This window comes from Bemisia tabaci, chromosome 7 (assembly GCF_918797505.1).
Source record: "Bemisia tabaci chromosome 7, PGI_BMITA_v3".
NCBI lineage: Eukaryota > Metazoa > Arthropoda > Insecta > Hemiptera > Aleyrodidae > Bemisia > Bemisia tabaci.
In genome coordinates this window covers 10,961,383-10,983,852 of record NC_092799.1, presented here as the reverse complement: position 1 = coordinate 10,983,852, position 22,470 = coordinate 10,961,383, and the positions used below count along the sequence as shown (strand labels likewise).

The following is a 22,470-nucleotide window of genomic DNA, read 5'->3' as shown; positions in this document are numbered from 1 at the left end:
GAGGGGTAAGAGCGGAAGGCCAGAGAGAAGCGCTGTTGCCGTTTAGTTTTGTCGAATTTATTATTTCGATGGCGCCAATCACTCTGCTCAGCTCTTTAGGTAAATTTTGTCATGCTTCTACTAGAATAATAATCTGTTCCTCACTGTAACAAAAAACGTGAGATAATTTGCTAGCTGTGGCTGTTGATTGCAATATTGCCAATCTGACAACCCTGTTGAATCGTAGGTGACGGCCGTGGCCATGACATGAAAAGGATGAAGATGAGGTTTAAGGCGAGGGGGGAAAGGGGTGCAAGGCGCAAGGTTGCATCAAACCTTTCTAGGTAAGGACGGGGATTCATTGATTCATTGAAAGAGCGAAAGTTTGTTTTTTGCAACCTGTTTGATACGGTTCATTTCAGCATCTACTTTCCTTTTCCTTCCGCAATTTTCTCGAATGGGCGCCGTCGACGTGCTTAGTTCCTGAATGCCTGAATGACACACAGAAGTAACCGTAACCGTTTTGAAAATCGGAACCTCGAAGGCATTTTCAAGTTCATTTTCAGAGAGTTACCCATGGCCTAAATGCTTCATGAATTCCTTGCAGAAGCCTTTGTCATTTCGATGAAAGTAGTACGAAATGTTGCACAGGAAGTCCATTTTCGATTTTGGAGGCGCGCAGTTTGAAGCGCGGAACAGCAGAAAGCGAGAATAGAAATTAGAGAGGAATCTGGATTTCAGAGCAAAAAGCTAACCTCCCCCCCCCCCCCCCGTCTTCGTAACACTGTCCAGAATGACGTATGACGTATGTAGTGCTGTTGATTTCCTGGATGCTGATTCGCTGATTCTCCGCTTATCCTTATCTGCGCTGCGTTGCCGTCGCCTGCGAATTGGCGAAAAGCGATTGAGCTCATTGAGCTACTTTTTGTTTACCTTTAGATATACCTCCAAGTTTCGCCAAAATTTTAAATTTCTTGTGAATTTCATCTCATTTACTTGATCCCCTAATGTGGCTCGCAAGTTTCCCCATAGAACAAAAATGATCGCCGAGCAGTTTTGAGCTGTGAGCAATCAGGCATTCCTTATCAGGTTCGTTGTTCCTTTGTTTACACTTTACGGGTGTTAATCACTGTTTTATCTTTTGCACCCCTCAACAGACTCACGTACTGCAATTGTTTACAATTAATTTACCTTTACAGACCTGGGTGAACATCACACTTCATCGTTTCTTTCACCTTAGCCTTAGTGTGTCCACCAGTTGTCTTGATACATAAAGGCTTCCTAGTGTCGCAAGGTGTTAACCTAGTTTTGTGTTTTGTCATTGATTTCACTCAGGTAAAAGTTCTAAGCAAGCAATTGAATATTGATTACCTGCAATTATACGTCTTTTTTAAAACCCGTGTTGTCTCGCCTCTCTTACTCGCATGGCTGTATTGTGTTCAGGAAAGTGCACATTATTGCCCCGTTGTGAAGCTGTGTCTCACAGCCACCTCTCATGCCATATTTTAAATCACTTCTCAAACTCTCAACCAACTACAAGCTCTTTTGCGCAAGATAATGCTGGTTCTTGTCAGAGATTTGAAGAGCTCTAGAGTCTCTTGCCCACTGAATGAAATAGATGTTAATGCCAGTCCAAGACCATAATATAGGGATTCCATGAAGAGGTCCATGCGATCGGCAATTCCTCATAGAAGAATTGGATTGTTAGCGACCAAATTTCCTCAAATGCCACCAATGAAAATAAATCAACACCTATCTGTGACAGATGAATCATCTTGAACATCTGTAGTACGTCAATGATACTCCGTAATCTTCAGTCAATATTTCAAACATTATCTCTTCAGCATTGCACCTCCGAGCAACCCAAGATTATGTTCAGTAATGAGTTATTACTAGCCACCTATCAAGACTAAAAAAAGGGTCATTCCTGGGGTGTTGATCATGTGGTAACCTTCTTAGTGTTGCAAAGATATTGAACCAGAATTAAGACATTTTTATCGAAGCCAAGGATTCACTTCAGCCTTTGCGAGCGTTTGATAATTATTTTCAAAGATTGAGGCACATAATTTCCTTGTACCATCTAAGTGCTAAATTATTCATATTGTCAAGTAAAATTACTATCCTTTCATTCAGCAATCAATTTAATGAATTCATCTTCACTCACTGTCCTATTTGAAACCTTTTATCCTAGGTTTCTTGTTTATCCTAACAATATTTATTCTTGTCTCTCTTACGTACAAACTTTTATATACTTCTTATAATGTCTATATAATTATCTCTGTAAACTTGAATTTGTTTCTCCTATGTTTGAATCAGGTATACGCACTCTGAAAAGAGGTGTATCAGTCTTGAAAATGAGTGATAACACTCCTCTGCGCATTGTAAGTCCCTGGATTCGTACATTCTTGTCATTTACATGTACAGTCCTGTCGTAGTTACTTACCTAAATCCTCATTTTTAAAAGCTCACTGGTCTCTCAGGCCATCATCTGCTTCTTTGTTTGGCGAAGCATATAGCCTTGTCATTGTCATTTAGCTGTCAACAACACATCATTAATTATGAAAATCAAGCACTCTTTAACCACAAAACATTTATATTTTTTATTTGCATTTCGCACACATCTCAATCACATATTATGGGTAATTCATTGATAACTGTGCATGCAAGGGCAACGTATACGTTGCCTCCTCCTTTTTTTGTGCAGCAAAGAAAGGTCACCACAATGTCTTCTAAATCATAAATCAGCTCGGTAGATGACATTTATTTCCAGTATTCTTGGTTTTGGTTCTTATTTTCACTCATAAACTTTTGGTTATTGCTTGTATTTGATGTCGTACCTTATAGATGTAGTTAATATCTTTCCTGCATTGGGAGCTTAGAAAAGCTCTTTTGTGCAAACCTAGTAAGTATCTTGTAAGCTTCCTGTTTTTGCATCAATTTTTTGTACAGTAGTTTGATTAAGAGTCTCCCAAGTAGCAAAATGAAAATATTTTATGGAAAAAAAAATTAACGAAAAAAAATTTCGAAGACAAAGAAAAAGTAGCTAACATTATGAAAAGTAGACAGAAAATTTGAAGTGAGTGTCACTATTTATCATGTGTCTATTTCCTGTCTACAAAATGGATCTATTTTCCATCTACAAAATTTATAGGGCTATTTCCTTAAGAAAAAATATCCAAAAACCTGATAGAAAATAAAGAAAAATCGGATATTTTCTTTATCTATCTCTTAGAAATTTAAAATTTAGAAACAGATAGAAAAAACTCAGAATGTACACAACAAAATTGTATGGTTTCCTTGTATTTAGTGTCCTGAACATAGACACAAAATAGAGGTTTTTTAATCATTTTCTTACTTCTATTTGATACATCCATTTTCTTTCAATTTTATTTTTCTGTCTAGAAAAGCAACAATTTCTAAATTTGTGCTAGACAAAAAAATAGAACCCCTTGCTACTTGGGTCTGTGGTAGCATCATTTATTTAGTCTTTCTTTTCCATTCTGAGAGGGAAATATTCATCAGCATGACCATATCAGGAAAATTAAGTAAAATATCAGGAAAATCCAAAATTAGATTTCTATAGACACCCTGAATTGAATAATTTAAAGAATATGTAATGTAAATCACCTTTATGATGATATGCTTTACTTATAGTAGTTGTCCTCACTGGATGTGTGCTCTTGAGCTGTAAAATTCTATTCTGTTCCCGCTCATTCTTCCATTGTCTCATTTAATAGCCGCCACTAATCTAATTCTTTCATGTTGCAGTTGAAAACCAACTTGGGCATCAAATTGAAGAAAATGAAACCGGAAGAACGGCAACCTCTCATTGGGGTGGCCTACCCCATTCCCATCAGTGAAAATTTTGATGAGTAAGTAGGCTGTCTTTACAGTTATTGATTGTGAAATGGGTTGCTCCATGACCATTTTTCCTGGAAATGAACATCTGTTTTCAGAGATCGTCACCTTCCCGGCAAAGTATCACAAGCGCCACTTTGCCAACTTTTCAAGAGACACAAAAAACTGAATTGCGACCGTAAAAGACGGATGTTTGGCTTGAAACTTGAAATATAGATCCAGCACACCTCCCTGCTTCGAATTTTAATAAAATTTCTTTAAAAAAACGGGTTTTTCTTTGAAAATTGGCGCTTGTGATATCGGCTTCTCGGGGCACTCTGAGAATCTATTGGCGCTTGTGATACGAAAGCCCATCAAATTTAACGGAGTTTTTTCCATATTTCTTCATTTTTAATCTAAAAAAAAATATTATTTTCGTATGTAAATGCATCTTATTAATTCAAAACTACCCATAACTCAACTTTAATAAAAATAGCGCTTGTGATACTTCGGCCGAAAAGTGACGAATCGCTCCAAGTCATTCCAAAAGTTGTTGATACTAATATCGAAAATCAATCTCAAAGATGAGCGATTATTCCCAACTTGGCGCTTGTGATACTTTTCTCTTACATGGCGCTTGTGATACGAAAGTTCGTCAACTTCAATGGAGTATTTTAAATATTTATTTATATTTAGTCTAAAAAAAATATTATATTCGAAATAACGAGATGTAATTACATGCGAAAATAATTTAGTTTCAAGTCATTCCGAAGACTGCCGTGACAAAAATTGTAAAACAATCAGAAAGGTAGGCGGTTGCCGAACTTGGCGCTTGTGATACTTTTCTCCCAAATGGCGCTTGTGATACGAAAGTACATCAACTTTAATCGACTTTTATTCATATTTCTACATATTTGTTGTAAAAAAAATGATTATTTTCGTATGTAAATGCATCTCGTTATATCGGAACTATTCATAACTCAATTTCGTTAAAAATGGCGCTTGTGATACTTTGCCGGGAAGGTGACGAGATCTCTTCTGCCCACTATACTAAAGAAAGTTTTGACTGTTCGATAAATCACTACAGTAGATACTTCGTTTTGTAAAATTTTATTCTGAAATAATGCAAACTCCTTTTTGTACACCTAAAAAAATTGGGTGAAGTAAAACACTTGTATCTATCCCCCTATACATCTATCTGATTAAATTAATTTTAATATTAGGATTCACTTGAACAAATCCAATTTTTAAGTATTTCAAACCGTGGAGTTAAAATGCTTATAAAACAGTCCCCCCTTACCAGTTCAATCAAATCATTTGCTCTCAAAATATTTAAAAATATTTATATTAATACCCAGGAAAATTACTTAACGTTGTTTTTCACATCAATACTTAAAAAATCTACTAATGTTTAAGTTTGTTTTTTTTTGGGGGGGGGGGCTTTGTTTCAAAGTTTGAAAGTTATGCTTCTTAATGTACAGATGAAACTTGCTTTTTAAAGAATCCCTTGAAGCAAATGAAATATCTGGGTTTTTTTTTTCTTTTTTTCCATGAATATTGTGTATTTTTTTAACTAAAGAAATATTTCTTGGTCCCCCCCCCCCTTCACTCCTTCTGCAAGATCCTTGAATCAAAATATAAATTCAATCTCTCCTAGAAAAATGTGTTACAAATGTATATTCGGAAAATTTACAAAAAAAATAAAAAAATAATTAATAATAATACTAAAAGAAGTAAACTGGCTACACTGAATTCGACAGCTACAGCATGAGAATCTTGTGGCTAGAATCACGATAAATTTATCAAAAAAAGCATTTCCCAACCATTTGGAAGGAGAAAGTTCAAGGCATATGCCAAGTATTCGAAAGGATCAGAGTATCCACAGTAAGTATTCATCATCCACGGAAGTAATCAAAATGCATATCAATCATAATCTACTGTAGTTCTTACAGGCAAATAATTTTACTCACTGCTATCCGTGTTAAAACACAGTTTACAAGAGTATAACACAAGGAGATAAATTTGAAGAACACAACTAGTAGGAGCATTGAGGCGTGTCTTCTCTGAGTCAGCCAGCCAGGGTCCTCCATTTAAGATTGCGCAATGTTTTATGGTTTGGTGGAATTTGGAGCTTTTCCATGGAATTGGGTAACCCTAATCTATCAATCATCGCTCTTAGTCACTGGAGGTGTGACTCCAGATACAGATTCATATCCGAGCTAACGATGTAGCTTAATGGAACCGGCCCCCATGTTTAGTTGGCTGAAACACACCTGCTGAAAGTAAAGAAGCCGTGATTGATGTACCAGTGGTGCCACGTTAGCCTGGAACTCGTGTTTTAACTGTCCACAAAGTGTTTTTAATTTCCCCCATTTGTCCACTGAACACTTGTTTGCATCTTTCATTTTCCTGTTTTAAGTATCATTTATTTTACGTCATTCCTTCCTCCCTATTTCGTGTGTTATGAACTCATTTTTCACGAGTTCTAAAGTGTTTTTTTCACCGCAACAACTTTTTTTTGGTGATTTTTTCATTTTCACTTCGGATAGTTTCAATCGTCAATCATATCACTAACGAGTGTGCATTGTTTTTAGACCCAGGAGTGAAATCCAAAGCTTAAACGTAGAAATAGCATAGTGTTGGAAATAAATAATAGATTAGTGAAGGAAAAAAAGGAAAATTGTTAAATTTGTCTCCTTGACAACAGTGTAAATTTGTCCACCGAATTAATTATCTGTGCTATTTCCTCCTTGCCTCTCCTCCCCTCATTGTTTAGTGTAAAGCACAGTCATTGTTCTTTAATCTGGAGATTTTTGGCAAAATGGGAAAGATATCACGTCAGTCGAAGCCTCGCATCAGTGAGAACTTCCCTCTTGTGCGGGTGCCCTCTCGGATTCCAGCTGTTACATCGGTCAGAGATATGGAATTGGAAAAAATCCCTCCGCTTAATGGCTCCAACCACTTGTAATTTATTTTTTTTCTCTGTATGATTTGACATCTTGACTTAAAGCACTGGAACAAATTATTAGCTTTTCTTTATTAAATTTTTTTGTTTAAAGCGGTTTTATCAGGTTCAATTTTTATTTTTTGAGTCTTAAACTCTGAAGGTAATTGTTGTTTGAACAAATGCAAGGGTTTGTGGTCACTTTTTGGGTTTTTTCTTCTTTTTTTTTGTTCGGGAGAAATTTCTGGGGATCAAAATTTTTTCAAATCTTTAAAATTATCCAGAAAATATTCCTGAATCTTTGGGAAAAAGAACTCCAAAGAAAAAAACTTCACATTTTTATATTACTTGCTCGAGAACCCAAAATTGTTCAGTATCCTTTAAAATATTTTTAAAAATATTCATCGATTTTCGGAGAAAAATATTTGGGAAAAAATAATTTCAGCCTTTTAGCTTTTCAGCTTTCAGTTAATTTTGGTAAAAAGCCCGAAGTATTGTTTTTGTTTTCCATTTTCCTTGCTTAACGTTTTCCAACTGTTTAGAATTTAATGGAAAACTCTGATTTTTTCTTTTCATTCACGAAAACAAAGTGTCTCATGTGTATTTCTTTTTTGCTTGCCAACAGTCGAGCCATGCCGAGGCCAGATATCAGAGATTCACCAGAAAACTTAAGCGTGAATATTGACGGAGGACCAATGAACGATCAGTTTGTCAATGCAACGAAAGAGGAGGAAGTTAAGAATGATTTTCAATCGGCAAGGGATTTAGCTCATCCTACTTCGTAAGTTTTTTCATTTTTCTAAAAATTTTAATTCCCAGTATACCTAAAAGAAAATGTTGGAAGAATTTTCAAAAATATTTTCTACATTTTTCTGTCATCAAACTACTTTTGCATTTGTAATTTTTTTTCATTTTTCAAAGATCTGAAATGTTTGGAACTATGACAGTATGTGACAGTTAACAGAAAGAGGGACTTTAGTGAAAGGATGCAAATTTTTTAGCAGAGTGATTTGTGAAGTTTTGTTGGATAAAAATGAATATTTGAGTTATTAAAGGACACTTTCTTTAAGATCCCAAAGAACAAGTTGCAAGCTACTTTGATCTTTGTTTCCTGATTGGAATACTTGATGTTACATTTGTGTCGGACAACTTCACTTTAAGGTGCAACATGGCAGATTAACATTGTAAATAGCTTTTTCTTCAAACAAAGGAAAGCTATGATTAGAAACTGCTAACTTGCAACCCTTGATAATGTCCTAATATACATCAACTCATGATGTCATCAGGACACCCACTGACGATTTGATCGAGGCTTTCGTTGATGTAGTCATCAGGGCATTTGTTGATGAGGTAGTTCGGACACCTGCTGATTACATCATCTGAGACATCTTTTGATGCTGTAATTAAGTTAAGTCTCCAGAAACTAAGTTCCTTTTCCCAGTGAATGATCACCTGAAGTGATACATAGAAAAATGAAATTTTTTGAAGTACACACTCTTCCTCCTCTTCCAATATTTCCCAAGAGAAAAAGTCCAAGATTTCTGTGTTATGTTTTTGCTGATCTTGCCTTGAGTTGAAAGCTTTCTTGTGCTGTCGAAACATGATCCTTTCTTTCCTCTTTTTCCCCAGGAATTTGGATACGCTCATACATTTACTGAAAGGTAACATTGGGACTGGCATCCTTGCAATGGCTGATGCATTCAGAAATGCTGGTCTTTACCTTGGGCTAGTGTGTACCCTTTGTCTGGGAGCAATCTGTACACATTGCATGCATATGTTGGTAAGTAAGACAATTGCAGGGGTGCAGGTGTGAAGGTATCCTTGTTAAAATCGGCCTTGCCTGCTCTGCCGTCTGCAGCAAAAATGCCGTAACTCCACTCAAAATTGTTTTCTTTTTTCCAGCATGCACTGATCTATCACAAGAAAATTCAATTTCCACAAACCTTCATTTTTAGTTCCCATAGATGTAGCGGAGTTGTATTGAAAAAATGAAGGATGAATATGTGTTGGGTTTTTTTTGCAAAACAGCACTTTGTCAGAAAAATATTGACAAAGTGTTGAATGGAGATACGGCGTTTATACTTTGGACGGCAGTGCTGTAGTCACTGGCTTTGGCTGAATGTAACACCGTTAAATTATGTCATCAATTATTATGAATCAACTTAGCTCATCTCAGACGTTGAGCATATCATATTCCTCATCATACTTAGTGAACAATCACTTTATGAGCTCAGTTAATTGCTCACTATCAGTTCAGCTCGGAACAATCAAAAAGAATGAGCAATTCCAATTAAAAAAACAAAAAATTTTTGTGCAGGATCCATTGTCTTTCTGTCTCATTATAAAATTTAATCGTTTTGTATAGTGTAGAAGGAGGAAGTACACCACTCACTGCAGTTTTAGGACTACTATGTTGCAGTTTGCTCTATGTCCTAATTTTCTTTTTGATTCTCTGGTTGATAACTAATAAGTTGACAACATTTGCAATTATTTTGCTCTATTTTGCAGTTGAGAAGTACAATTTCTAGACCAATTTAGAAGCAGCGTATGTGCCATAAGTATCTTTCTGCAGATAGGTGATTCTATGGATAAGCCAGAAACAGTTCAAATGTTCAGTAAAATTTGTTCATTTTCCCTGTTTTTCCTCCTTTCAATGACCTTGGAGGATTGAATATTACTCATCGCATATATTAGGGTTTTTAATCCCCTCTCTTAACACGCTCAGCCAAAAAATTCATAGGTTGTCCCAAAAGTAATGTGTCATCAAAGTTTTGAGAGAACGAGAAAAGATGTTGATATGCAGTTTTTAAGAGGGCTTTAGAGGACATAATTAGTTCTAGCAAGATCTCTCAAGATTTTTTGGTCAATTGTTTGAAGAGGTTTAGCCTTTAAAAGATGATGTGTTGCATAGCCGCCAGTTGAATCAGGCTGTGTAATACCCAATTTATGCACACATCTATTTTGCAAAAGATCTTGCAAACAGGCAAACTTAGATTTACACCCCCTCCCACTCAAGTGCTTTATCATAATGATTAATGTCCATTCTTTTCTACACCCATCCTATTTTAGAAATTTCCTCTGGGGTTTAATGGTCAGATCATTTCACCCTGGACAAGAACAATCCTGTTTACAATCTGTCAGTAGAAATAGCTTTTTTTGAAGTAACTTCATTTTCCTAAACTCATTGCTTTTCTCTTCTAGATTGGATGTGAAAAAGAGCTATGTGAACGAACCAGCGTTCCAGCTCTGGACTTTGCGGAAGTTGCAGAGACAGCTTTTGCGACAGGTCCTGAAAGGTTACGGAAATTTTCAACTGTGTTTAGGTAAATTTCCACCAATCTGTACTATTTTCATCATCTATTTTTCTAAAGGTGAATTTTTGATAGCCGGAGAAAAGCATATTGATCAAAAACCTCCCTCAGACAGGTCTGCTTTTACGTCTCTCGGGTGAATCTATTTGCTTTTGAAGAACGAACGGATAGCCAATCAATCAATCAATGGATAATTTTTACATTAAAACCTTTCTTCAAAAATCTCTGAGGATCACATAATGCTATAGTATGTCAGGTATATTTACACAAGATTTAACAGACACATGGGAATATTGCAAATTGTTTTCCCTATTGATTTCTGATAATCATGCAGGCCATACTTTTAAAGCTATTTTGAAACATTTTTTGATCAAATCTTGTTTACAAACTTTGGACAAACCACGGCATGATGTGATGTGTGGAGATTTTTTAATAAATATCCTAGAATCCAGAAATTATGATTTGATCGTTTAACTATTGAATTGCTCTCTGAAGTGCTGAAGACCCATCTTCAGAATGTTCCACTCTCTGAAAATCTAATTACACATCAGTGCTTATTACATTCATCAAATAAGCAATAATAAGAAGAAGCACCCAAACCAAATATCCTGCTAAATTAAATTATGTTTAAGGAGAGGGTATGCATGAATAACTCTTTAATAAGGGATGTCGCCTGAGGAAATGTATGAATGAAGAAAGTAAGTTTTTATGATTTCCAGAAATACTTGTTCTAAGTTCAAAAACCACATTGAGACTCATGGCTCATATAAAGTTTCAATCTATGTTACAAAACCGAAAATTTAGTTTTTAACTCCTTATCATTTTTATTTCATCTTTTTTTCTTTTTTATTTAATTTTCTTCTTTTGTCTTTTTTTACGTTTTTTGAAAAACAAAAAGGTTTAACTCGTACATTTGAACAATTTTTTTTAAATTTTAAAAGCCGAAATTTAAGAGTCAATGCCACCAGGGATAGTTTAATGCTTGATTTAATTAGAGTAGACTTTGGTTTTTGAAGAGCAAGAAATGAAAATTGACATATACAAAAAATATTTTTTGCTCGCTTATAAATTTGATGTAGAAAAAATTAATTCATTTACTGCCTTCTACATAAAATTTTGTAAAAAGGAACGCACATTGTTGTGCTTAACTTTCCACCTTGTCAAGTAAAGTAGTCCTTTCAAAATTCCGGCGAAAAAAACTAAAATTTTTTTTATTTTTTCAAAATTTTAAAATTCTTAGTTATGAGTGCATCAGATGTCAAAATATATAACGTTTTCTCCTCCATTTTGTTTTTTTATTCTGGGCCTTTTTTATCCATGATGTTTGCAATATCATTCTTAATGAATTTGTTTGTTGTTTCAGAATGCTTGTAAATACATTTTTAATCATAACTCAGATTGGGTTTTGCTGTGCCTACTTCGTTTTTGTCTCGCAGAACTTGCATGATGTAAGTAAAAACTTGTAATTTATAGAAGCCTACAGTTCCTCAAAGTTCCTTTTTTTAAATGGAATCTTTATACAATGATTGCCACCATGTTTTTCCTTCAATGCAGGCCACTCGGTGATGTTTGCTGTACATTTTTATGAATCACCTTCAAAGTAAAAAGTAGTCCATTTCCTTTAGAAAATACTCCAAAACATTGAGAAGCTTAGAAATCTTTTTCTGCGGGTGAATTACCAAACAAAAATTTATTCAGTTGCCTAAAAATTTACCATTTGTGCTTCAAAAAAGATTTTGTAGCTAGCAGCACCCAATGTAAGCCAACTTTATGCCAAAACTTTCTTGGCCTTGAGTTTATAAACCTACCACAATGATTTCAAAAATGTCAATGTTTCAGCAACCTTGCAATGAGGATCATGACTAATACTTTGTTAAATTTTTATTTTAGTCCTCAGAACAAAGAGTTCCAGAACAACACAAAACCATGATGAATCTTTGCCAGAAATAAACAAACCTTGAGATGTATTCAGAATGAATCATGCTTAAATCCTGGTTTTTCTTTTAGAGTTAAGTTGAAAATTGAAGTAACACATCAAGAAACATGTTTTAGCTAGCTATTCCTGAAAACCTTGTATTTAAAATCTTAAACAAGAAGTAAAAATATCGAAATTTAAAAACTCCTCGACTCAAAATGTAAAATAAAACAAAAAATTCATCTTACTACACAAATTTTATACATATTCTTTTATTTCTTTTTTACGCCTTGCCTCAAGCTTAAATTCCAAGAGGTGTTCAAAGAATAGCCAGTTAAAATGTGCTTCCAGGCATAATGGCCTCAATTTTTACTGATATTTTAGAAGAAAACAAGTATTTCAAAACCTGAAACTTTTTAAAAGTAAAATTTGTTAATTTTCTCAACGTTCCTTAATTCTGGCGAAAATTCACCTTAATTCTTGGTATCAAGACCATTGCAACTGTTTTGTTTTTGTTAATTCTTTTATATTTCCAGTGCCATGACAGTTCCTGTCAGCCAAAGCGCCTGTACAAACTGTCAAATTCTGATCAATCAACGTCCAAATTTCTTGCATTAATCCTATATCATCCTGCTCGTGGTAATTTAAAAATTTTCTCCTTGAGCCTTTAAAGGTCATTAAGAATTTCCAAACAAAAACAAACAAACAAACAAACATATTGACAAATACAGGGTTTTCTATTATAAAACAAATTTTGGGTTTATTTCCATATTTACCATCGGACTTGACAAAAAATTGATCCTTCAGTCTTCAATGACCATTGAAAGCAAATAATTTCAAAGTTAAGAATTGTGACGTTTCGAGGGAGGTGGTGCCCTCTTCGATAATGTCTTGAAAGGCAAAATTGAGATTGATGGACCTGTAGGATGTTAAAAAATATCTTGAATATTTCAAGCTAGAAGTACCCAAAAATATCAACAATTATTTTCCAGCATCTTTTGCGTTTTACTCACAAACAGGTGAAGCACCCATCATATAACAAAGAATACAGAAAAATTAGGGCAACTAACTAAGACCTACCAATTTAGCAACAGAGACAATTATAAATGTTACAAAAGTGCAACAGATTTTGACAGCAACCGAAACAGTAGGTAATCATAGAGGGCAGAATTAATTTCAATATTAAAATAATCTTTTTTAAAAAAGTGCAACTGCCTTATTGGACTGAATTTGTTTTCCTAACAATTTTTCCCCAAGAAGTGAGTTCCTCTCTCTTGAAAACGTCACAATCTTTTTACAAATAAAAAATTTATACAAGGGCCTCCATAGCTTGTACTTGTGTTTAACCTTCGGAATTTTTTGTTGCAGGAAATAAAATATTTCTTCTTCGATATCGAGCTTATCTGGGTGCTGATACTTATGCTCGTTCCAATGATCTTATTGAATTGGATAAAATCACTTAAGTATATGATGCCGATTTCCCTTCTGGCATCCATCCTGACAACTTCAGGTCTGGGCATCATTTTCTACTACGTGCTGCAAGATTTGCCCAACACAAATACAGTTCCCAAGGTTGCGTCTTGGGGTCAGTTACCTCTATATTTTGGCACAGCTGTTTATGCCTTTGAAGGCATCGGTGTTGTAAGTAATTTTCTATCCACAACCGATATTAGTGACCTCTAACTTTGTTTCTAGCAAAGTCAATTTGGCTTTCACTTATTACTCGAGATTCAAAAGTTTTCCTAGCATGGTAAAAAATCATCATCTTTGCCTCTGGAAAGAGCCTAATATTCATCAAGCCAAAATTCTTCAAATGATATTATTGAAATAGTAAGCGTTCACAGAATAATATAGAATTGTTGTTTGTACACATTCAAGTAAATTCAAAACATATTGATGACTAAATTTAAAAATTGGGCCCCTCAGATTACATCATTTTAAGTCTGTGTCCAAATTTTTTATTTAAAGGAAGACAGACCGACAGTTTCCATCAAAATTTGTTGTTAATTTTCTTTGCTCTCTCTAAAAACTACACATAATTGCAAAGAAACATTTTTATTACTCTCCCTGGAAGAAAATATAACATAAATGAAGACTACTTTTAAATGCTGCAATTGAGATATGCGTTTTCCACTTTTAGCCATTGGATCATTGATACATAGTTTGACTAGAGGGTACAAGTCTTTATGAGGTTGAATCCTCGACAGGCAACATCCTAAGAGGCAAAAAAATCTGATATATAATATTGCTGCGCTAAGGTAGAACGCAGTATGAACAATCCAGAGTTTCCAAATGTCCCTGGTTAAAGTATGAATTTTTGGGGAAAGTTATACATATTTTTCCATGAAGTTTTCTAATATTTTATATCAAATTGCAAATGAAAATGTCTGAAAAATTTTAAGAAAATCATAAAAAATCCCATTCAATTCGTTTTTTATCAAAGAGAATATGGCAACGTCGGAAGGCTCGTACGGCGTTCTCCCTTAGCACAGCAGAATGAGTCTGTTGTAAAGAATAAATATAGCTAACTGAGAAGGCTTGTAGAGGTAAAATTGCACGAAAATCATTTTGAGAACGTCAGAAATATAAATAGAAATTTCAAAGTCTTGTTTATAGCATAGTAACTTAGGTATGTATTTAGTTCGTTACTATTAAGTCTTCTCTTGGACTGTAAATTAGACAAGTTTGATTCGGAAAGAGTAAAACCATTTGAATTTTTCAGATCTTGCCTTTAGAGAATAGTATGAAGAGTCCAGAACATATGAGAGGTTACGTTGGTATTCTCAACACTGGAATGGTAATTGTGACCTGCCTCTACACAGCAGTTGGATTCTTCGGCTACCTCAAATATGGTGATGCTGCGACTCGAGGCTCTATTACCTTCTACATGGGTGCTGAACTATTGTAAGTTTTTTCCTAACGGGGTCACGGGTCCTCTTCATTCTATCAAGCGTTATTCTCTTTTCATTTTTCATTTTTTCCACACTCTTGTATTCATTTTGAGTTGGTGCTTATTAGTTTTTTTAAGGTAAATAAGTAAAATGAAGAAGCTAGGGAAGGATTAGATAAAGCCCCATTTACACAGTTCAACTTTTGATTCAACTTCTCTTCCAATTTTATTCCATGAAAATGTTTACTGTGTAATTCGAATGGGAAAAATTGCCATTCAGTAGAGGTATAGAACAAGTTAAATGAAAAATTAAACAGGACGATTGGGCTTGAAATTTCTAAATTGTCACTTCTCATTTCTCATTCAGTATCCCTTGTTACAATCTACAAAAGTTTTTTTTTTTTTTTTTTTTTTTTTTTTTTTTATGTCGAAAATCAACTCTTAGAAAATTGGCCACTAGACAAGGTATGGATTAAAGCTCTGCGCATTTTCTCTTCAAAATTTTATGAGGAAAAGAATTACACAACAGCAAGTCTTGAAATCAACTCCTGAAGAAGATATCAAAGTTCACCATTAAAATTAGTCAAATGATAAAAATACAAATGACGTACTTTGTGTTAACTAATTACCATTTGATCTATGTTAAAAACACTTGTTAACATCTCGTTCAGAGATTGATTTCCGAACTTCTTGCGGCGCAAATCGTTTTCTACGCAAGATTTTGAAGACGTGCCTTTATTTAGCTCAGACCTTGTCTGGTAGCCGGTTATGCAGGGATCGACTTTTATTCTATGCATCTCATCATCTTTGTTTCCAGCACAAGTGACAACGATTTATTTTAAAAGAAAAATCATCCCACCTTACAAGATCGCAGGGTTTCTAGCAACAGAGAGAACCGGGAAATGACAGGGAACTTTTTTTTTTTTTTTTGGTGTCAGGGAAATCAGGGAAAACGTCAGGGAATCCACAAAAGTTCGGATTTTATTTTGCAAGCGATTTCCGTGTCAGTGAAATGTCAGGGAAATTGTAAAACACGGATTTTTCGGAAAATGTTCCGCAAATTTTACTCTAGCAGAGATTTTTACCAAAATATCTACTAGAATTTCTGCCGATGTCTTTTAAATTTTAAAAATGAGGCAAAAATGTCTCGCATAATTTTATGCATCATATATTTTGCTTTATTTATTGCATTATACCCTGAAAACATGAAAAAGTTCTTACTCACACCTAATCAGTTCAAACGTGTCGAAAAATTGGGAATATTTTTCCTTTTTGCCTGGAAATGTCAGGGAATTATTTTTTCCGTTGGTCAAGGAATTTTAAATTTTTCCCCGGTCTTTTAGCAGGGAAATTTCAGGGAATTTTTTTTTTTTTTTTGAGATTTGCTAGACACCCTGGATTGCAGCATTTGCTGTGAAACACTCAGGCATAGAATCTAACCCAGGTTTCGTTTGTTGTTGCAGTGCTTCTCACGTTGTGAGGTTAACCATGGCTCTGGCAATTTTCCTCTCGTACTGTCTTCAGTTTTATGTTCCTGCAAATATCATTTGGCCTCAATTAGTGTCAAGGTTTGCATTCCTCCAACCAGAAGAACGCCAGTATTTTGGAGAGTACATTTTCCGTACTTTGCTGGTTCTCTTTACATGTAAGTTTATATTTGGACTGCGTTTTGCAATTAAGAACCGAAATTTCTGGCTCATCTATAAATGCATGTATACGCTTAGGGAAACTGAAGGTACATATGTTGTCTCTAAATGTAGCCAGAAATTTTGGTTCCTAATTGCAAAATGGAGTCCATCTATCCTATTCATCATAAATCTTTTACTCAATTTGTTGAGCCATCACAACGTCTACCTTCACACATTTTAGAATAAAAAGAGATGAAGAACAGTGAAATTTAAAAAAAATATTGTGAAATATTTAGACAGATGTAACAAATTATTTTTTCCAAAGTTTTATAGTTGATCTTCGTTTAAATTTACAGTTGGTGCGTTATGAACATTTTAACACCAAGCTCAAATTATACAAATGCTACTTTTTGCTAGACAGCAATCTGAAAATACGTCTCTTATAATTATTTTCCTCCCACAAGAGACTGTTGGCGGAAATTTCTAGCAAGATAGTCATGAGTTCTCTTAAATAAAAACTTAATTGTACACTTTTTTAGAAGTAATCATTTAAGGTGTTTACTTCCTTAATAAATTGAAGTTGCCATTTTCTCTTGATTTTCCCATTCAAAGTTATAAATCTGCAGCCCAGAAAAAAAGAATTTTAAAATGCTCATTTGCCCTCTAATCACTTTTCCATTGCTAACTTTATATTTCTTTCTTTCATTTCAGTTTTGTTGGCTGTAATCATTCCCGACCTTAGCGCCGTTATTTCCTTGGTCGGTGCTGTGAGTAGTTCTACGCTAGCCCTTATTTTTCCACCACTGTTAGAGATGGTAACATTTTACGAGAAAGACTTCAGCTACCGGACGCTCATCAAGGATCTGTTAATAATGCTTTTTGGCATTTGCGGATTCCTTGTAGGGTCTTACACTTCCATATTGAACATTCTCAATCCCCCGGAAAACGCTCTTTAAAAAGGGGACCCAAAGCGATGATATTTTCAAGTCTAGTCATTTTTTTTCAAACTCTTTTTAATGTTCACCATCATTGGTTAAGAAGCTCAGCACAAAAGTAGCGACCTTGAAAAAGGTGGCAGAAAAAAGTGAAGATATTTAGTGTTTTTTTAAGGGAGAGTTTGGTCACTTGCCAAAGATTTATCGTAGGATATTCTAGCATTAACTCCTAAGTCATCTTATTGACAAGGAAGGAAAGGTAATCTCAAGTTCTGTTTATTTTCCATATTGTAAATAATTCGGACCTTCTCAGGGGGCCTATAGTTTCTCTCATGAAAATATTTTCAGCGCAAAATTTCTCTCCATTGCCGGATGGCTTACCTTTTCTCATCATCTTATTGAGAATGACAGAAACAAGCAGTTGTAAAATCATTGATTGCCAGCTTTAAGTAATCTTTTAAATCAAGCATCTTAAAGCCCCTATGACCTATGAAATTTCTATTTTCATGAGTTGTTAAGTCAAATCAGTACTAGCTGCCATGGGTTTCTGTATGTTCTACATCATCCAGAGCAATAGCGAAATCTGCCCCAGATAATATATCAATATTAAAACCAGGAAAACTTGCAAGCTTGTGTTGGATTGCTGTGCCAAGGAAAAACGCTGTGTGAGCCTTCAGACGTTGCCAACTTTCCTTTGACAAATTAAGTATTCAAGTGGAATCTGTAAACATCTTTCCTCTAATTTCTTAGAGAATTTGGTCTGTACTTCGAGCTAGTGTCTAAAAATGTCAAGGAAAAATATTCATAACTTTCCTCAAAAATAAATATTTTATCGCTAGAAACGTTGCAACATTCCAATGCTCATACTGTGTTTTTCTTTAGCATGACAGTGTAGTTAAGAGTTGCAGTTTTCCCATGACGATTTTCATTTTCATAACACATTCTTGAATAATTTATGCAGCATTTCTGAGGAATATTCCAAGTATTTTTCAAGGATATTTTCAGTAAACTTCATGAATAATTTCATATTTCATATTCTTTTCGCAAAATAATATTTATGTGAAAATTTTAGAACGGCAATGGAGTGCAGTGTATCTGTTTTTCTTGTTTCACCATTGCTATGCCCTCTCTACATTGTGACATCATAGTGTTATAATTGGAACTTGGTGTTTCCTCTCCTTCTTTTAATATTGCCAACACTCTGAACCCTCCTTGAATCGCTTTTAAGTTTTCCAAACAGGAATAATGAACCACTCATTGCTGGTATTTTCTGTTACTATTTTCTATTCCTTCAATTATGTTACTCAAAACTCTAAAATTGTTATTTTTATAATCAGTGTATTGTGGAAACTTGGGAAGTTGATCTATTGTGAAAAATACAGTACATATAGTTAATCAAAAACCCTAATTGTAGAAATTCGATCATTTTAGAGGGAAAATCTTTCCTGCAGTCACTCTTCCTCCTCTTGTCATGAATGCATGAAATTAGATTCAAGAAAATATTCGTCAGGAGTAAGACTGCAGGCTACATTGTTTCAGTAAAAATTATTGAGGTAAATCTACGCATTATTTTGAAAATTTTTAAAATCGTTTCAATCGTTGACAGGTTTTGATTTCTACTTGGAATTTTCAAAGCGAATTGGACTCACAAAATGCAACCATTCCAAAAGTGTGTCAACTAATGGGGTCAAAATATTCAGAAATGAAGGGATAGTATGATAAAAGAAAATTTCTCTGATTTATTGATGGAATTAATCAATAAATTTACTTCCATCAAAATTCCATCCTGTATTGTTGGGAACAGAAACTTTATATTCTGTACTTAGGTCATTTGATTTTTTTCCTTTATTTTTGCGTTACATCCCAAAATTCTGATTCCCCGAAAATGATCCAAGTGAAACTCGAAAACTGACGGGAAACGTTATGATTTTGACACTTGTTTGAATCATTTCTGAACCAGGAAAGGAAATAATTTTTAGGCAGAGGTAAATCATATAACTAAGTTTTTACAGTATTTCTCTTCTGTATGTATTCGTTCCCACATGTCTTCCATCCATCAGTTGCAAATCCAGCTTCGATGGAACTTAGTATCCTTTTTAATTCATTTAATGTCAATCATTGAAGACGGCTTTAACGGGAATTATAGCTCAATTATCAAATTTTTATTTTATTGTGTTCCTTAATCTTTTTTGTATTCTTTTAAGTTACAAATTCTATTCGTTTTTGTTTTCGCTTTGTTATCGTTCAGATTTTGAAAAATTTGAAATCTTGGTGTAAATAGCTTTACAGTGCATCGAAGTTATACATTTTAACGGTTTATAACAGGTGGTGTATTTTTTAGGCTGTGTTATTATTTTGATCTATTTGATCTCGGCAATTTTTATCTTTTCTGTAAAGACCGTCCATCTTGGAAACCATTGCAGTTCAAAAATTACTTTTAATGTTAATAACTACATTTGAGTAACTTACAGCATAATATTTTAGTACAATTGACAATTTTGACTTCTTCCAGCAAGGAGCCATCCATGATTTCAGAGACGCCCAATTTACTGTTTTTTGACACTCATCCACCTCCCCTGTAACGCTCTACTGAATAACTCCCCCTGCAAATTCCGTCAACCTTGACTCTAACTCTGATCTTTCCAGAGATTCTACAAAAGGCATGGTTTCAAATAAATTGAAGTTTCTTTAAATGATGATAAGAGGGTATTACAGTTAAAAAACAGCAAATAGAGCAGTAAAATGTGTAGTCTCTTGGTTCAATCAAGATTATGCCAAAAATTTGATGTCTTGTGTTAAGCTGATAATTTCTGACTGTATGCATTTATAGTATAGACGCGCTCTATCCCTTTTCCCCGAAAATGATATGTACTTTATAAATGGCTCCTTAGGGGATCTAAAAAATGCACTGCTTTTGCACAATTTTAACATTTTTTTCCTGTTGATCAGTCTTTTTAGTGAAGTCATAACTTCACTGCGTCAGTAATTTTAATCGAACTGGTTAAAGGATTTCCTTTTAGTTCATTCCAATGTTGACCAATTTTTTTGACGTTTCCCTTTATTTACCAGTGTCATATCTTTTGTTTCTCTTCAAGCACAAAATCTTCAAGCTACATATTTTTGAAAATTCATGAAAGAGTTTTTTTGCAACTCGCTCAACCATTTGAATCATCTTGATGTGATGCTTATTGTAGTTTCTGCCGAAAATCTGTGATTTGACAGAGAAAGCCCATAACCTCTAACCAAGATAATTTGGTAATAATTTCTCAAAATTTTGCCCATCTTGCTATATTAAGGTATAAATTTCGTCTGTATTGTTGAATTGGTTACAATCTAATTTTCCATGTAATCAAATTCGTGTATGTAATTTCTTAAAAGTGGTATCTACACCTTACTTTATTGTTGAAGATCTTTTTGTTTAAATTGTTTGTGTCAGACTCGCACTTCTCATTGTAAAAAATAATATCAGTTATTCTCTCCAATTGAATAAGACATTTCTGACAAATAACCTTCTTGAGGAGCGTTTACCTCCCAACTAAAATAATCTCAAATCAATGTTTCATTTTTTCAGGGTCATATTCGTCGTTCCTTGAATGTTACGGCTTCCCTAAGCCATAAGAATAACATTGGTGAATTAGGCCTCAAAACTAAAGGTTCGACTATGAACACGACCCTCTGAAAAAACTACCCCAGGAGAAATTGTGATAGAAATTCATCTAAGGCAATAGCCGATCAAACAACTCCTTAGAAAACTGCCTCATTATGCGCCATGGTCAGGTTAAAAAAAAGCGCAACTCTCCTGCTAATCAGTAATCAAAAATACATGAACAGAACTAATTTTTAACTTTAGTTATTTTGATCCATCAAAATGAATTGTCTTGTACACATCAATTGCGAATGACTACATCCATCAGAATATTGATTTGCGATCAGATCTGTGAAAAGGGACTTTATCTTCCAGGAGAAAATTTTCATTGACTGTTTGGGAACCCTTAAACCACGTTTCTCTGCAATCCAATTATTTTTGTCTTGGAACTTCACGAGTAATATTTCCTTCAATTTTGGAGGTTCCAATTTCAGGGTCAAACTTGTGCATTTCCACATTTTCCTCCTTCATGCAATTGCAGAATGATAAGGAAAATTTACTTCCAAAAAATGAGGTCCTTTTTCACAGATCTGGTCTTAATTAACGGTCCAGTTCGAAACGTAATTTTTCAGCCAATCTGGCCATTTTATGGAACAGAACTAGGACATAAACTTTTTGTTTTTGGTGAAAAAACAAATTTCAGCACTGTAGTGATTTCAGAGTCGGGACTCGACAAGATTTCTCCAATCTTGCTGCAAGTAGTGAATGTAATCATGATACATCTAACTTTATCATGAAAACTTGGAGAGTGCTGTTATTCTATATTAGAGTATTTCATTTAAGTTACCACTCAAAGATTTTTGTATCCTGCTGTGATTTTGTTCCCTCATTTTAGACGCCCTAGAGAAGATCATGACAATAAGAAATTTCTTCCATAAGTAATAAGCGTACAATAATCTATAAGCTTGCATTCCAATGGGTCATTTTGGCCGGTTTTTTTGTAATATTATCTCATAGCTTTCCTCTCAAATTGTAATCTTATGTCAAGCCAAATTTAATATTTCTTAATTTTAACATCTTCCAGGATCCCTATCATCCGTAAGTCGTGTATTCAATATTTTCTCGCAAGACTTGTGAATAAGTATTGTACTTGATTTAATAATTTGCGGGTGTTCCTTAATAAATAAATTTATTTTAATGTATTTTATAAAGTGTTTATTGAACTTCCTGACCACTTTTTCCTAGAGAAAAAAGTAAAAAGGTTGTTTAAGCTTGCAAATTGCTTTAAGATTTAGCATCTGCCATTTACGAATGTTCCTTAATCGAGTTTGAACAGTTAAATTTTAAAGGTATGCAAAAAATAAGGAAGTTAGTTAAAATGACAAATCATAATTTAGTGCACCACTTTAGCATTGCAGAGCTGGAAAATTTTCTCCGTTTCTTTC

The 22,470-nt window shown here is 34.3% G+C and overlaps 1 protein-coding gene across 6 annotated transcripts in view; it reads left to right on the top strand.

The window, feature by feature from the left end:
* LOC109035302 (proton-coupled amino acid transporter-like protein acs) overlaps positions 1 to 22,227 on the top strand; it is a 29,472-nt gene extending 7,245 nt beyond the window's left edge. Inside the window, exons 1-11 of one of the 6 annotated variants that reach the window (XM_019048879.2) lie at positions 862 to 1,068; positions 2,296 to 2,360; positions 3,748 to 3,851; positions 7,386 to 7,541; positions 8,390 to 8,540; positions 9,962 to 10,083; positions 11,435 to 11,519; positions 13,355 to 13,627; positions 14,709 to 14,890; positions 16,340 to 16,521; positions 17,216 to 22,227. In XM_019048879.2, the coding sequence (XP_018904424.2) occupies positions 2,334 to 2,360; positions 3,748 to 3,851; positions 7,386 to 7,541; positions 8,390 to 8,540; positions 9,962 to 10,083; positions 11,435 to 11,519; positions 13,355 to 13,627; positions 14,709 to 14,890; positions 16,340 to 16,521; positions 17,216 to 17,460 (1,527 nt within the window). In that variant the 5' untranslated portion in view covers positions 862 to 1,068; positions 2,296 to 2,333 and the 3' untranslated portion in view covers positions 17,461 to 22,227. The other 5 variants (XM_019048880.2, XM_019048882.2, XM_019048884.2 and 2 more) reach the window with 5 other exon arrangements.
* Positions 22,228 to 22,470: the final 243 nt, after the last annotated feature.